The 15988-nt window shown below is 50.3% G+C and overlaps 1 protein-coding gene across 1 annotated transcript in view; it reads right to left on the bottom strand.

Annotated features, from left to right (window-relative positions):
- TSEN15 (tRNA splicing endonuclease subunit 15) overlaps positions 1-15988 on the bottom strand; it is a 132191-nt gene that overhangs the window by 69172 nt on the left and 47031 nt on the right. The window contains exon 3 of the mRNA XM_086957042.1: positions 7625-7760. Coding sequence (XP_086813168.1) covers positions 7625-7760 — 136 coding nt within the window. The remainder of the gene's footprint in view (positions 1-7624; positions 7761-15988) is intronic.

The raw sequence follows: 15988 nt of genomic DNA, 5'->3' as shown, positions 1-15988 counted from the left end.
ACCACAGAATCCCTCCCTGGCACTCGGCTCAGCCTCGTTGTCATTCAATGCACAAGGCATTAATTCCTTGCTGGACAGGAGGATAGGTTGGCCGGATGGAAGGTTTACTACATTTTACCCGTTAAGAAAATTCTCCCTCCCCTTTAAACGCCACCACACGGAGACGCTACGACATGTATGAAGTCCCCACCCCCACAGTGAAGCGTGCACCAGGGTCTCCAGCCTAACCTTGCGCATCTAAAAAATATGCAGGCCGGAAGAGGGAACCCTTCAGCAGCAACAACAGCCCAGCGCCGTGGACACAGAGGGCCTTCAATGTGCAAAATCTAGCGGGAGCCTGTTAAAATGTGGAGCCGCTCCCAGGAGATGCCGGCCGACAATGGAGGGCCTGTGCAGCCGAGGAGCCCGCTGGGGCTCAGGCCCGGCCCGTGCATACATTTATGATTTTCCATTTTTCCGATATCAGAGAAAGTTGGCGTTTAGTGCTGAAAAGGTGTTGGGTTTCAATGGAATTTAATGTCAATAAACTTAGAATATTCGCCCGGCCTTGTACAAATAATGTGTAGTTACTGCAAAATGTAGCTTTTGCCCAGACTGTTGCAGATAGTGAAACAAATCATATATAAAGATTAATATTAAATTACCAGCTGTATATTTTTATAGTCCGAATGCAACATGGAGCCTGCTTCGAAGCGCTGAGTCTGTTAACACTGTCTGTACTTTAGTGAAATTGATGTTCGTTCTTTTTAGGTTATATTTTCACTAAGGCATCAAATGCATTTGTGTAGTGCACAAGATAAAGTGAATTGTCACTAGCTGCGCAAAGGAAAGTTCATTGGTACAGCATAGTTTTCTCACTGCAACAGCCTCACTGTAAGGACACTGGCTCGCTCGTCTCAACTCTTTTCATTTCAAATGGTCCTGCATTTTGCTTTAGTGTATTGTAGCTGTTCTGTATATCATCTTATGCTCCGTATCGACCCGTTTTTTTAATATATATTTTTTAGCAACACAGGCGCAACAGCCGGCCATTCCTGTGATGTCGTCTGATGCCACATGTGACTTTAAACATCAGAAACTCAGCATTTCACATAACCTGCTGTAAGGAACTGAAAAGTGGGCTGTTGTGCCATTTTACCCAACCCACCGCCCTAATTCCTGGCTGACCCCTTTGTTTGCCCCCTAGTCGACTTACATCTTCCAACCCTATAGAGGTGCCTCACCCTCCCACAGAGCTCTCTGCCAGAGCACAAGGCTGGGTTCACCCAAAGTATACCGTCGAAAAGTGACTCCCCTCAACCAGCTACAGTAAAACTGGAGGGTTGGCTGGGGTGGTGGTATTTTGAGTCACTGGCCTCTACCCATAAACTGGATGTCTACGGATACTCCAGTGAATATTCATTTTCCCCCCCAATAACTCGGTTCCTTCACTTCCCTCGATGCATGCCGGAGCTTTGCACCTATGCATGCAGGGGTCCATGAGCTGTATGGATGGTGACATCTGTGAAGACAATTCCTTTTCACCACAAGGTGGAGGTTCCTCACACAAGTGTAATGGCCATTCCTGCTTTGTTCGTCCCTGAAGCAGCTATTGCGCCTTTCACCTTGGCGAGCCAATAGTCATTTCTCGTTTGTCTGGTTTCTGGGCTACAGTCCATATTCAGCCCTCAACAGCTCTGGACGAAACCAGTCTGGAAGTAGGGCGAGCCTAGTGAGATGGCCTGCCCAGGAACAGTTCAGCCTCACTAGAGTTGCTGCAGTCTCACTCCGCAGCCCGCATGCCCCCAAACATTTGTTGTTCTCCATCGCTTTATGTTAGGAGGCTCAGTTAAACATCTCTCCTTAGTTACAGGTAGAACATTTTAAGCCTGACTGGACTCTGCCTTGCCACCAACGCCCCCTGTTTTTGGTACGTTTTTGTCCTTTGGCGAGAGAGATGCTTCACTCATTGTGACTTCACTATCCATCGTTTCAAGAGCTTCCATACTAGGAAAGACCTTAATTTGAGGGAAGTTTTAAAGTTTCATGGATCACAATCTTTCTTTCACAAGCATTTGCAATGCAATAGGTCTCGCAGTTGTGAGAGTTTGAGCTATTGGCATGCTAAACGGCAATGCCTTTTATTTACGTGTTGCTTTTGAAAACAAATTAAAGGCCTTGTCATTTACAATACCAATAGCTTAAACTCTCGCAAATGCGAGACCGTTTGCATTGCAAATGCTTGTCTTCATCATACTTTGACCCAGAATAAGAGAGAGCAAAAAAGAAAGCAGTAAAAGAAGGTGACGGAAAAAGTACAGTGAGTTTAAAAGCCAGGGCGTGTCTGGTGATGGGTTAACGATGCATGAGAGGGAATCGAGATCACACAGCCTTGGTATCGGGCACCACAACCTTCAGCACCTTCCGAGTAAAAATTATGTGGTCCTAATTATATTCATATGTTTCTTATTTTGCTACATTCTGTATTTTTCATGTGCAGTTTTATGCACATTGCCTTTGATAGAGAACTGTGCCGGAGGGGGGCGCCCCTATGACTGGTAAAGTTTTTTTCTTGGTTGCATGTGCATGAAATCAGGTTTCCTAGATTTACTGAAGGGAATGGCAGGAGTAGAAACATCCTGGATGGCAGAGTACAGGGCAGCTCTGAGAAGGAAGGAAAGTCAAGGAGCAGGCAGGCACAAAACAGGACTAAGAGTCTGGAGGAAGCGGTGAGAATGATGGGACAGACAGACAGGCAGCAGACATGTACACACCGAGGCTGAGAGCCCAAAGAAAGCAGTTATGAGGGACAGGCAGGCACCCAGTCTAAGAGCCCGGGAAAAGCAGTGAGAAGGAGGGACAGGCAGGCATGCATAAAGGGGGGTTGCGAGTTCATGTAAAGCAATAAGGAGGGACAGGCAGGTACGTACAAACAGGGCTGAGAGCCCGGGGAAAGCGGTGAGAAGGAGGTACAAGCAGACACGCTCAAACTGGGGCTGAGAGCACGGTGAAAGCATTGAGAAGGTGGGAGAGGCAGGCAGTAGGCACGTACATAACAGGCTGAGAGCCCAGAGAAAGTGGTGAGAAGGAGTGGCTAACAAGAAGCAGGCATGCACACAACTGGGCTGAGAACCCAGAAGAGCGGCCGTGATCGGAGACACCTTGCTCGGTGTGTGGCCAGGGAGCGAGCAGCGGCATGGGGAGTGGGCGGGCAGCGGCGTACAACAGCGTTGAGGGAGTAGCATTGCCCACGGATTGCTCAGAGTGGGCGGGTAGCGGAGTGAAGTGAGGCTGCGGTCGGTGACCCGGATTAAAGCACAGAACATGGCAGCAGCGGAGGGCGAGCTCGCTGTCTGGTGAAGTGGTGAGCAGTCAGCGGAATCAATCCATGGACCCACCCAGCATCTACCGGATCACACACAGGGTCCCGGCTGAATACAACAAGACGGAGCGCGTGTGCGCATTAGAAAAAGAAGGTGAAAATAACATGAAGCTTGCGATGACGGAAGGGAGATGTGCACATCGTGCGTGTTCACGGATGCGTCCACAGAACTCAATCGCCAAATACCCTGTGCGTGCCCCGCTCTGTCCCACTTCCGAGGTAAGTCGGTGACAATAGATCTTGCTGGCGACAGCGCTTTGCACTGCATCGCCAGGCAAGACCTAAAAACTGCTACCTAAAATTGGTCTTTTACGTCAGAGAAAGTTTAGACAATGCGACCAAGGCAGCTAAAATCAATCTTTAGTTTGCCACTTCTAAGATAGATGTCAGATTGACCTTTCAGGAGATCCACTTGGTGGAAGGTCTGGGAAACAGCCATCCACATGCATCAAATCCACAAAGGAACAAGACTCCCTACTAATGGCCCAAGGGCCTGGCAGCTAGATCCAGACACAGATTGCTTATCTAGGCCGCAAGAAGAAGCCGCAAAGGCAAAAGACTTCATGCTGAGGAATAGGAAAAAATATATATATTTTTAGGTCTCGGCTAGACAGTGCATGTGCTGTCTCGAAGACAAGTGTGTGTTCTATCAGTAGGCTTACAGGCAGCCCATCTCCTACCACTGGTGAACTTCAGGGTCGCTTTCATTTTCTTTGATGCCATTGGTCATGGCATGCAGGCGTCATACTCTATTCTTGCATTTGGCCCTCCCACAGCGCATGGACCAATTACATGTCTCCTTACACAGCTCCCGGTTTGCAAAGCTATTTTTTCTTTGTTTTCAAGCACTTCATAGGAGTACTTTGTGCTTTCAGGCCGTCTCCTTTGTAACCATACACAAATACCCTTAAATGCATGCTTGTGTACATAAACTAATGCAGTTGTTAACCCCTTCCATGCGGCCGCGATTCCCCATGTGTGCTGTAAACAGCACGAACAAGGGCGGGCCGTGACGAACCCCAGCCGTCATCAGCACACGAGCACCGTAGTGCATGACGGCTGGGGTTCGTCATCAGCATGGAAGGGGTTAAAACATGAATAGCACTTGTTTTGTTTTTTTTGCACGATTTGATGGTATTGGAGCACTTGCCCTGTCACCCGTCTTGCTGTAGTACGAACACAAGCCAATGGTATTGGATTGCTTTAAGTGCTCACCAGTTCCATTACACGACACATTCATTTCTGTTGCTGATCCTGCTTCAAATAAGGTTTTTTTCTTGCCCATCTACCATTACCCTTCTGCTTCTCTGCCCGTCCCCCCACTACCTCACTAGTCATTGCTGCTTTATTTTTTGTGTGTTTTTGCATGATACGATGGTATTGGAGTGCCTGTTCCGTCCTCCATCCAGCCATGGTGCTAACACAAGCCAATGGTATTTTGAGCGCTTTCAGTGCTCACCAGTCACATTACACAATGACACATTCATTGTCGTAGGCAGGGGGAAGCGTAAGTGATTTGTCCAAAATCACAAATTGTTCAGCAAACCCCAAGATTCAAACCTGGTTCCCCAGTTCCCCTGTCAGCAGCTCTGGCCGTTATGCCATATCCTCGCTTCCTTTCAAAGCTCCTCAACTGTTTCTCACTATCACTTCCACATTTGTTCAGTAGGACCCTGTCAACACTGAACAAGCATTGGCAAAGCCAATAGATCTTGGCAATGCCAGCACTATTGGCCATGTCAATGTGAATGTCTTTTAGCCATGTTGTTTATCAGCACATCTGCTGTTCAGCATGGCTGGAAGTCACTGGGAAAAACGCTATGATGCGGCTAGTGCAGGCAACGTCATTTCACTTTTTTGTGTTAGGAAGGACAGGACAATAAACTCAACATGGGGTGCAGGGAGACTCTGCGTCGGCTCAACATTATGTGATTCTAGGCTGTCAGTAACTTTCAGCCATGCAGAACAGCAGATGTGCTTGTTCTGTTTTTGCAAAAGCTGATGGTTACTCATGGTAGTTTGCTCGTCATCGTGCGCTGTTGTGGGCGTCTTGTGAGTAAATAAACAGATGCCCTGTAAAAACTAGTAAAGAATATGTGGTCTTTGGTCACACCGTATGTATATGTGAGAGTCATCAATGGAAAATTCACATGGCAAAGAACAAACTTGCCTACCTTTAGGGCAAAAAAATGACACTGTTGTTTATATGTATTTGAGTGATCACGAAAGAGGTGGAGACCCTCTTAACTGGAGGCTGGGTCATAGGTCAACGATCTTTGGGAAAAGCAGATGTGCAGTGAAATGTGAACTGCTTCTGAGGAAGAAACATCAGAGGGTTTACTACAAGCCCCTACCTACCACTCCCAGCAGTATGCAGGGAGCTTTGCACCCAAGGGGCTCGAGTCACTTGTAAATGTCAACAGCATTCCAACAGCGACATTTTTATGATGTACAGAAAACAGTGTGCTTCAAATGGAAACTCAATCATGTATGTGAGCTGAAATGACCGTGCTTTCAGCATTAATGGAATTTATATTCGCAGGTAGGACCGACAGCCTTTCAACCGCTTTATGACACTCTGGACCGATACTCCCCACACTCCGTAGAGCCACCCACAACTCTTGCATCAACATCCTTACCAATATGAAAGACTCCACACAGCTGTGTTCAGCTGCTACCTTAACAAGCGCTGGATGACATTGGCCCCTTCCCACATAAGTACCTACATCACGTCTACTGCATCATGTGGAGTGCGCATGGTTTCCCTGCTTTCCGGCTTCTCGTGGAATTGTGGGAAGAGGGATTCACCTGGCCTGAAGGTATCACAGACCCTTGCCCCAGAACCACAGTGTGTGTTGGGGATGACTCTGAGAAAGAGTCTCACCTAGAAGCAAGTATAGGGATCAGAGTATCACCTTAGAGAGTTCACAGCTATCTGCCTGACGTCATGTGCTTTTGTTTGCTCTTCATAAAGTGTTGGACCCCCCCCCCCCAAACTAGCCTTTACAAGCTGTTGCTCACTATATCCTAGAAAGATCGTCCACACTACCAGGAATCCCCATCATATCCCCTCAAAGTGGTGGGAACTCCTAGGTTTCCGGATGTCCATTACCTGTGCTGGAGGCCAGAGGCGAAGCATGATCCGCGAATGCGCGCCACCAGAGAGCTTTAAATATGTCTACGCGTCCGACAGGACCTCATGAGAACGCAGCATTCATAATGCTTGTGGTCGGCTCTGTGTAGTCATTCCAACACTGTGATATGGATATGGGTTTCTACAAGCTCCAATAAAACTACAGGTGCAACTAAACACATTGCATCACACAGGGCGGGGATGCATACCATGGGGAGGGTATTCTCAGGGAAAAACTGTCAATCCATGTTTCTGTGGTCTGCCCTCCTCCATAAACATTGCCTACAAACTATACAAAATATAGCAGCGATTGGAACTTCTAGATTAACCGCCCGACACCTCCTTTGTTAACTGAATACACTGTCTTTGTCTGCTGTCCACAAGGTCACTGGTGACCTCGCTACCCTCACAGCTAACTAAACCTTATCAGAGGCCGTTAACTATCAAATCCCTTTGGGTAATATATGGGATTCTGTATTCCCTGTAAAAAAAACATCTCTAATTACTTGGTTATGTATTATTCTCACTGAAAGCCAATAGAGTGAATTTCAGATTCTAAATGTGATAAGTCTACTATTTGACGTAGCAACATGAACAGTGATCAGCAGACAGGCTGTACTTATGGCAGTATGTTTTTTGCACAATACAGGTTATTACAGGAAAGACAATTGTTCTGTATGCTTCCCTTCTGTGCTGAGCTACAGTATTTTGAATCAAATTTACAGAAAAAGATCAATATGTCTCTGAGACAAATTAATAACTGCTTTATGGTGAGATTAATTTTATACTGCAGATTAGGCTTTTATTCTTAATGTTTGCAATTATACCAGGTCTTTCATATGACAGAGCAAGACACCAAGGAAGGAAGCAGATTGTGGGGAGAGTGATGATGTGACCAGGCATTGTAAAGAATAAAAAACATGCTCTACTTTAAATTAAAATATTATTGCACGCCACCTCAAGAGTTTCACAAGCTTAAATGAACTCTGCCAGTGGCCTAACTTCTCTATATTGTCACAAACTCCTCTGTGAGATGCGATATCCCTATAATGTATGGCAAGGAGTACTTTATCCCATATATCATATAAGAGCCAGTCACGAGCTGTTCAACACCACAACTAGTTACTCACCTCTCGTGACTATAGGACATTCCAATTGACGTTGGCACCACAACCTGGGGGCACTGCCCTTCCTTCTCCCGCGCACAGAGACAGATTAACTGCAGGTCTCTGAGCGCCTTGTACCGCACCTCATGCCAGTTCCGCCCTATTGGGAGAAGGAAAAGAAAAAGTTAGCCAGTTAATTAGTTATCACAGTTTTAATAGCCGTACTGGTGAAGAGTGAGTAGTCATAAAACCAAGACAGAGTTACACCACTAAAACAGATTTTTCTTTACCCTGCCATCCATGATGTATACACAATAATACCCTTCAGTAGGATTAGGACAGTGCCAATGCACGTGTTCTTTTGCCACGGGATGGATGAATCTTAGGCAGAGTAGGAAAGGTGTGAGGGAGGTGTTCTGCTTCCATGGTTTCAGATTACACTACAAAGCCTCTCAGACCATCAGAGGGACGGAGATGTGGTCTTGGATGATAGGGTTGGCAGACTGCCCCTTTAGCATATGCCCTTTGGAGCTTGGGCTTCAATTATTTCTCTGCTCTCCACTGCCCCAGTGGCTGTGACCAGAGAGGGTTTGTTCAAAGAGTTGCCTTGAGTCAGTCAGAGCAGGTGATCTTGGTTGTGGTGGTGGTTGGCTCAAGGCAGCCAACCTGCAGGCAGGCCAGGGGTGGCCTCCCCAGTGCCATTGCTGGTGGCTGTTCTACAGGCGATGTTGTCCCAGGATCGTTTGTGAACAATGAGATAATGCGAGTCACACTGTAGAGTGCTCTTCTTGCAGTGATCATTGTTCCTGGTTTTTAGCTGCCATCCGGATCCTAGTCTGAAACTGCATCTCGAACGTCCCTCTGGGTTGGCAGTCCTTGAGCAGAACCTGGTTACTGAATTATGCCCAAGGCTCTCACTCCTCTTCTCTGGCTTACTAGCAAGTTAGACATTTGCCTCCAGGTTTTAGCGAGCCTCCAGGCGTTGAAGCCAGGGTGGGCGCACAGGGTTCCTCTGGACTAGCGCCCTTGGGCATCACAAGGGTGATGAATGGAATACTTGAAATAATCTCCACCACTGGTAAGCATTCCATTCCATCTTTTGAGGTCTCACTAAAGACAGCATTTGCTGTCTGGGAGACCTATGTTTCCAGTACCTTAAAAAATGTACACATAAGAAGTAGAACAGACACAGGGGCTGTTGAGCCACCTCGCATCTACCATTCCTTTTCTTGGGTTTTTCATGGTTTCCTATTGCTTGGATGGGCTGTCCATCAAGAACATAACATTTCATGGCTGGTTACTTTGTTCCCATTAGGTTTTGAGGATGGGCTCAAGTAGTCCTTATTTTAGACTGTGGAAGCAACATGATGTATAGCTTGTAATTTAGTCCGTGGGTATCCTCGGATGTATTTCATTTACTGATATGATTACATTTTAATTTCACGTTTATGCAGTTTTTGTTCATGGCAAGTTAAGGGCATTCACTACTCATTGTCTTAAGGGTATCTGCTTTACTTTGCTGTCTTGATAACGTTTTTGGATCTACATAACTCTTGTTCACACAGTAAACATTAGAACAAACATAAGGTTACTTTAAGATGCACCAAAAAAACACTGGCACACTGTTGAAAGTATCTACTATTCAATATTTTGCTACTTACGCCTTTTACGTTCACTACTTAGAATGCAAACTTCATCCTTCGACTCCTTTTTTCAAACACCCTTCTTTGAGGGCACTGCTTAACCCTGATAATGAAGTGTATTCAACAAAGGAGCCTTACTCCCACATTGTTTAGCCAAAAAAGGTTGCTTCATTACGGTATTTTCTTTCTAGGACGGCAACAGCAACAGCAACACACTCAAAATCGTTGCAAAATTATCAGACACTTCACCTAACAAAAACTGCACTAGTAGCTTTGCTACTGCACGTTTAAGAAAAGCGAGAGATCCTGCACAGATGGTATTCCCTACAGTAACAGTCAAGAAATTAATTTTTGGGGATCCATGCTATTGGTTTTGCCAGTGCTCGTTTTGCCTGGCCATTCCACTACCTAAAAAGACCAGGGATAAGGAAATCAGTCTTGGCCTAATTTTGATTCCTATAGCCTAGCGAGTACGGACCCAGGGCTCGGCATACCATTCCTACCTGGGGAGACTCACATACACAGTAAAAAGTGATTGATAGCATGACGGGAGTATCATCATCAAAATAACTGTATACGATTCTTGTGAATCATAAAAGTTTGCAAATATACAGGAAATATATAAAAAATACAATTAAAAACTATTCAGACGGATGGGGCATGGCTTGGCCAGCGAAGATGGCGGACGCGGCTTGAGTGCGCTCCGGCCGGCCCTGAAATATCCTGTATAATATCCTGCCCTTCGGACGAGAGACCTTGATGTGCCCTGTGCCCAAGGACTTGCTAACGTCCCGGCGGTAATTGCTGTGAGTCGGGAGCTGGAGGAGGCACTGAGGGGGAGACTGAAGCGTCGTGCGAGGGGGCGGCCTGGTGTGCAGATGGCCCGGAAGAAGCCAGGGACTCCAGTGATTCGCCTGGCCCGGGAAGGGGCCTGTGGGGCGGTGCTGCCGGCGGAGGTGCGGTGGAGGACCTACGATCGAGGTCCCTCTTCGAGCTGGGAACTCTCCCCCCCCTCTCGTGCCGAAGGACCAACTAACATCCCGGCAGACTACTGCGTGAGCGGGGGAGCTGGAGGAGGCGCCAAAGGGGCGACTGGAGTGCCGCACGTGGAGGTGGCCTGGTGTGGAGACGGCCCGTGAGGAGCTGAGGATTCCGGTGCTTCGCCCAGTCTGTGAATGGCCTGTAGTGCAATGTGACCGGCAGAGGTGTAGCGGAAGACTGGGGACGGTGCCTTATCTCTTGTGCCGGGCTGCCTTTGCCGAGGAGACGAGGTGGGAGCCGGCGGCAGGCTTGGGCTGCGATATCGGCGCCCCCCCCACCCGGGTCGGACTGCGGGAAGAAGCCGGCGGACATTTTGCGGAGCCTCTGGACGGCGGTGGGCAGCGGCGCTGATTCTGGAGCGGGACACAGGCTCTGGGGGGACTGGCATTAACCCTGGGGAGTGAGTTCCTGCGGTCCCTGGAGGGGCCTCTCTGCCCGACGGCTGGACCGAGTAGCAGCGATGGTGGTGGAGGTGAGGCGGCGCCCCCAGTCCCTAGAGCGTGGGGGCCCGCACTGCCAGTTTGAAGACGTCTGCAGCGAGTGAAGCACTGTGGGGCTGGGCCTCCGGAGGCGCGCAGACAGGTGGTGCCCCAGGTATGGCGGAGGGTGGTGTGGCACAGCTCCAGGACATGGTGTAGTTAAGGTGGAGCTGGCCCTCCTGGACCTAGACGACCGGTCTCTCTCCCTGGGCTGTAGGTTGAAGATCAGGTTCCCAAGCGCGCAGTGTGAGAGGTGCACAGGGGCCCCACCGCGGAGCAGCATGGTTTAGCCCCCAGGAGGTGGAAAGGTGGTCCGACGCCGGCCTTCCCCATATTCACTGCGGTTCACTTGGGCCTTGCTGGCCTTGGTGTCGTTGGCGGAGCCCAGGAGGAGCCAGAGTCGGTGGCGCTAGTCGATGGTCGGGTCGGGCCACGGAGTGGAATCTCAGCGCCACTGGGGGTGAAGGCGGTGGAGTATTGGTGGACGTTGGGGCTGTTCTTGAAGAGGTGGCCACCCGCAACTGGGTTTGGAGTGTGACGGATCCTGCTTTGGGCCTGCGGTCTGGGCTTTGGGTCGTGTCGGTGCTCAGATGGTTCGACAGCCGTACTTGAGGATCTTGTGGCAAGACACCCCGGAGACTATGATGCGGGATAAAGGTGGCGGGACTCTACCAAGCAGGGCACCCTGGATAAATTTACTGGAACGGGCACGGCTACAGGGGCTGTGAGAACGCAGAGCCAGGTGCCGGACAATGAGGCGTTAATGGCTGCCATCACTCAATCTCGAGATATGCTACATGTGGAGATCGGGGCTGTTGGATCTGATGTCATGCTATTGCGGCAGGATTGCGCAACGCCGTCGATCGCATAGCAGGGACTGAGGCCCGCATATCGGGGGTAGGAGACTATGTTACGACCCTTAAAAAGAAGGTGGCGGCAATGGAGAAGATTCAGAAGGGGCTGGCTCTGCGGGCAGAGGACGCTGAAGGGAGGGCCCGGCGCAACAATCTCTGCTTCGTGGGATTTCCGGAGGGTTGCGAGGGAGATAGCCTGGAGCGCTTTCTGACAAGGTGGCTGGAGGGCTGGCGCCCCCCAGATACCCTCTCCTGAGGCTTTGTGATGGAGCACGCTCACAGGGCCCTCATGCAGAAGCCCCCACAAGGGGCGCGTCCCCGGCCGATCATCGCCAAATTCTTGAACTATATGGACCGCGATACTATCCTAAAGCAGGCCAGGGCTAAGGAGTCTCTTACATGCGACAATGCCAAGATCCTCATTTTTCCAGACTACACGCGCCTGGTGCAGTAGCAGAGGCAATCCAACTTGGCGGCCAAAGCTCGTCTTCGCCAATTGAAGATCCAGTATGCGCTGCTGTACCCAGCCCGCCTGAGAGTGATATATCGGTCCAGCACTTTGTTTTTTGATTCGCCGGAGGAGGTCTTTACATGGACGGATGGAACTGTACGGGTGCAGGTTCACACACCACCTGGCAGAGACTCGGATTCGTCATCAAATGAAGTGGCACGGAAGGGACAACAGGGTCAGCAGCGGGGAGGCAGAAGATCGAGGTCCAGGCGGCGATCACGGTCTGGCTCAGCCCTTCGGCGAGTTGACAGGTTGTCGGAGAGACAGGCTTCAGCTGACTGATTAACCGGCGCTCGGCGGACTGATATCCTTGTGGTTAAACCTTGTTGTCCAAATGGGCACATGTGGGGGGGAGGGGGGGAGGGGGGGGGGGGCTGAGTACCCGGTCAGGTAGTGGTGGGCGGGCAGGGGTGAAGCCCAACGGGGTACGGGTGGTAAGTTGGGGATCTATTGGAAGGGTTGGCACCGGTCCCCCCTGTTAGGGATTAGGCTCCTATCTGACCGCGACAGATGCTTCCACGTTTGGGAGGTATGGGGTGGGGGGTGGGGAAAGGGGTTTGTTCAGGTTGTTTGACTGCGCATTCACATTCATTGGCTGGAACCCTGGCTGTAGCTGGGAGAACACGTATATACGTTGCAAGAATGTCTGTTTTTTTGCCTTGCCTGATACGGAGGTGGAATGTCGGATGACCCCTGGGTCCATACATGTGGTCAGTTGGAAAGTCAGGGGGGCCTTAGATAAGGTCAAGCGGGGAGCTCTTCTTCAGTATGCTAGGAGGGCTGGGGCCGACATGCTCCTGCTTCAGGAAACACACCTTGTGGGTACCAAAGCCTTATGCCTCCAACAATATGAATATGTCCAGGTGTTTCACTCGGGGTTTACGAGAGTCTTGCGTGGAGTGGCTGTGTTGGTTCATCGCAGGGTCCAGTTTGAGCACAAGAGAATTTGGTCTGACATGCAGGGACGGTATGTGTTCATACAGGGCAAGCTCGGGGGAGAGGTGGTGATCCTGGGCAGTGTATATACACCGTCGCCATTATAGTGGTCCTTAGTGGAACGGCTACTTACACTGTGGGGAGATATGCCAGATGTGCTTTCCTTGGTAGGGGTAGACTGGAATGACGTCATGGACCGGGATTGGGATAGAAGGAGGAGTGAAGGGGAGGCGGGTGTGGGAGGTACCCCCACCAAGTTGCATTCCCTGCTGCCGGGTTAGACTGGACAGACGTCTGGAGACACATTCAGGGTCCCTGCAGGGAATACACATACTTCTCCTCGACACATGATTCCTTCTCGAGATTTGATTATATATTTCTCCCTAGGAGAATGGTCCACAGGGCAATGTCAGCACACATTCTGCCTAGAGCCCTCTCTGATCATTCGCCCGTTGCACTCAAGGTCCGGATTGGCCCAGGGAGGCACCCTCTTAGATGGCGCATGTCGGGTGGCAGTTGCAGAAAGAGGAATATATGGAACACCTGGCCAAGGAGATAGATAACTACCTCGTATTGAATGTAGGGTCAGTCGAGTTACCGGCTGTGTTATGGGTGGCGATGAAACCCACGTTGCGGGGGTGGATATTTCTTGGTGTGTGGCCGCGCGGAGGGAGAGGCAGAGGGACCTGGTGCGTAGGGAGGCGGATATTGAGGAGCTTGAGCGAAGGGGCAGGGAGGTGAATGGGGGACCGGCCAGGAGACAGTTGGTGTTAGCTCAGCAGCAGTACACTGCACTTTTTCTAGATGAGGCTCGTCAGGCATGGCTGGCAACGTGCAGTAGGGTCTGTCAATGGGGGGACAAATCGAGCAAAATGCTTCACCATCTGTGCCAAGGCACGTTTCATGCCCAGCCCTTACCACGGGTCGTGGACCCGGGGGGGAACCAATATTAGAACCATCTGCTATTGCCACGAGCTTTGCGGTGTACTTTGAGGACCTTTACTCTCCTAAAGAGGGCCTAGAGGAAGCGGCTATCATGAAATTCCTAGACGATCTCCCACCTAGACGGTTTCGGACGAGGTGCGTGAGCAATTGGATCGGCCTCTGTCGGATGAGGAACTCGGTGTGGCCCTGGGAGAATTGAATCCGGGGAAGGCTCTGGGTCCGAATGGGTTTCCCCTGCAAATTTTTCAAAAGGTTTTTTACGCAGATGGCCCCACACTTTCGGCTGGTGGTGGAGGAGGCGCGGGAGGGTGGATTGCTACCCCCTGACTGGAGACACGCGGAGATAGTGGTATTGCACAAACCGGGTAGGCCTCCAGAGCAGCATGCATCATATCGCCCCATCTCTCTCCTCAATATCGAGGCAAAGGTCTTGGCCAAGGCTTTGGCTAATCGACTTAAGCCGCACATCACGACTCTAGTCCATCCGGACCAGGCAGGGTTCATGCCTCAGAAGGAGACCCGCCACAATATTAGGCGGCGCACGTGACCGTATCTGCCCATGGGCAGCTGGGGGAGTCCGCAGCGTTACTGCTGGCGGATATGGGCAGGGCCTTCGATTCCCTGAGTTGGGTATACCTGTTCACCTTGTTGTGGCGGCTCAATCTAGGACAGCAATTTTTGGCTTATTTGCAGTTGTTGTATACTACCTTAACGGCTTCAGTGCGGATGAGGCGATTTCCCGTTCCTTCACTATCCGGAGGGGTACCCGCCAGGGTTGCCCTCTTTCCCCCTACTTATTCGCGCTCGCCATGGAGCCATTAGCGGCCTGGGTGCGAATAGATGCTCAACTTAAAGGGTTTCGATGGGGACCAGGACTTACTGATAAGATAGCATTGTACGCGGATGACGTGCTGTTTTTTCTTACAGATCTGGATAGATCGGGGCCGCGACTATTGCGCATTCTCCAGATTTTCGGCGAGACCTCAGGACTATATACAAATCCACGTAAATCCACACTCTGGGTCCTGGGGGGTGTTTCCGGGGTGGTGAATGGGCATCAGCCTCACAAATGGCGACGGGAGGATGAAGTATCTGGGGGTTTATTTATCCGATGTCCCGACGGTAGGCAGGGAGCGTACTTTGGCCCCGGTCTGGGATCGTTCTAAAGAAGATCTCAAGGTGTGGTCGCGAATGACCTTGACGATTTATGGTCGGTCAGCTATATTTAAGATGGTGGCGCTCCCTCGTCTTCTTTATCAGCTACAAAATCATCCCTACCAGATTCCACCCCTATGGTTACGGAAAGTTAACTCTGCACTGGGCGGGTTTTTATGGGGGGGAGGGGAGGCGCGGTTAGGGTGGCTCTGCGCACATGCTTCCTATCTACGTACACGGGGGACTTGCAACATCGGATGTTCTCTCCTACTACCAAGCTGCACACTTGCTGGTTCTTAACGAATGGTGGTACGGAGATAGGAATGACCCGGCTTATGCTGTTGAGCGGCAGCTCATGGGCAGTCACTCCTTACATACGTTATTGTACCCCGCACTGCGTCGGAAGACTCTGCCCCCGGCTACACAGGTGGGGTTTCATGTATGGAGGCAGGCCCAGCGCAGGATGGGGTGGTGGAATGTTCTGACTAGAGAGACTCCTCTTTGGGGCAATGGACGTTTACCCCAGCTTGCTGTTTTAGGGGCTGGGATTCCATTGGCATCGCGGTCCTGGGGGATGTGATGTCTGATGTAACGCTTAAATCATTATAAGACCTGTGAGATGAATATGCCATGCCACGCTCCCACTTCTTTAGATACCTCCAATTTCGACACGCACTGGCACCTTGTTTGGACGGCCTGGAGTCTCTCCCTGACTTCAGCCCTATAGAAGCTTTATGGGGGAGCTGCCAGACCGCAAGATTTCCCGCATATACCAGACCTTGATCATCCACTGCTCCGCAACCTTACATCGACCCAAGACAGCT

Source organism: Lissotriton vulgaris, chromosome 1_1, assembly GCF_964263255.1.
Source record: "Lissotriton vulgaris chromosome 1_1, aLisVul1.2, whole genome shotgun sequence".
Lineage (NCBI taxonomy): Eukaryota > Metazoa > Chordata > Amphibia > Caudata > Salamandridae > Lissotriton > Lissotriton vulgaris.
The sequence above is the reverse complement of the archived record's forward strand: the minus strand, read 5'-3'. Positions and strand labels throughout refer to the sequence as shown.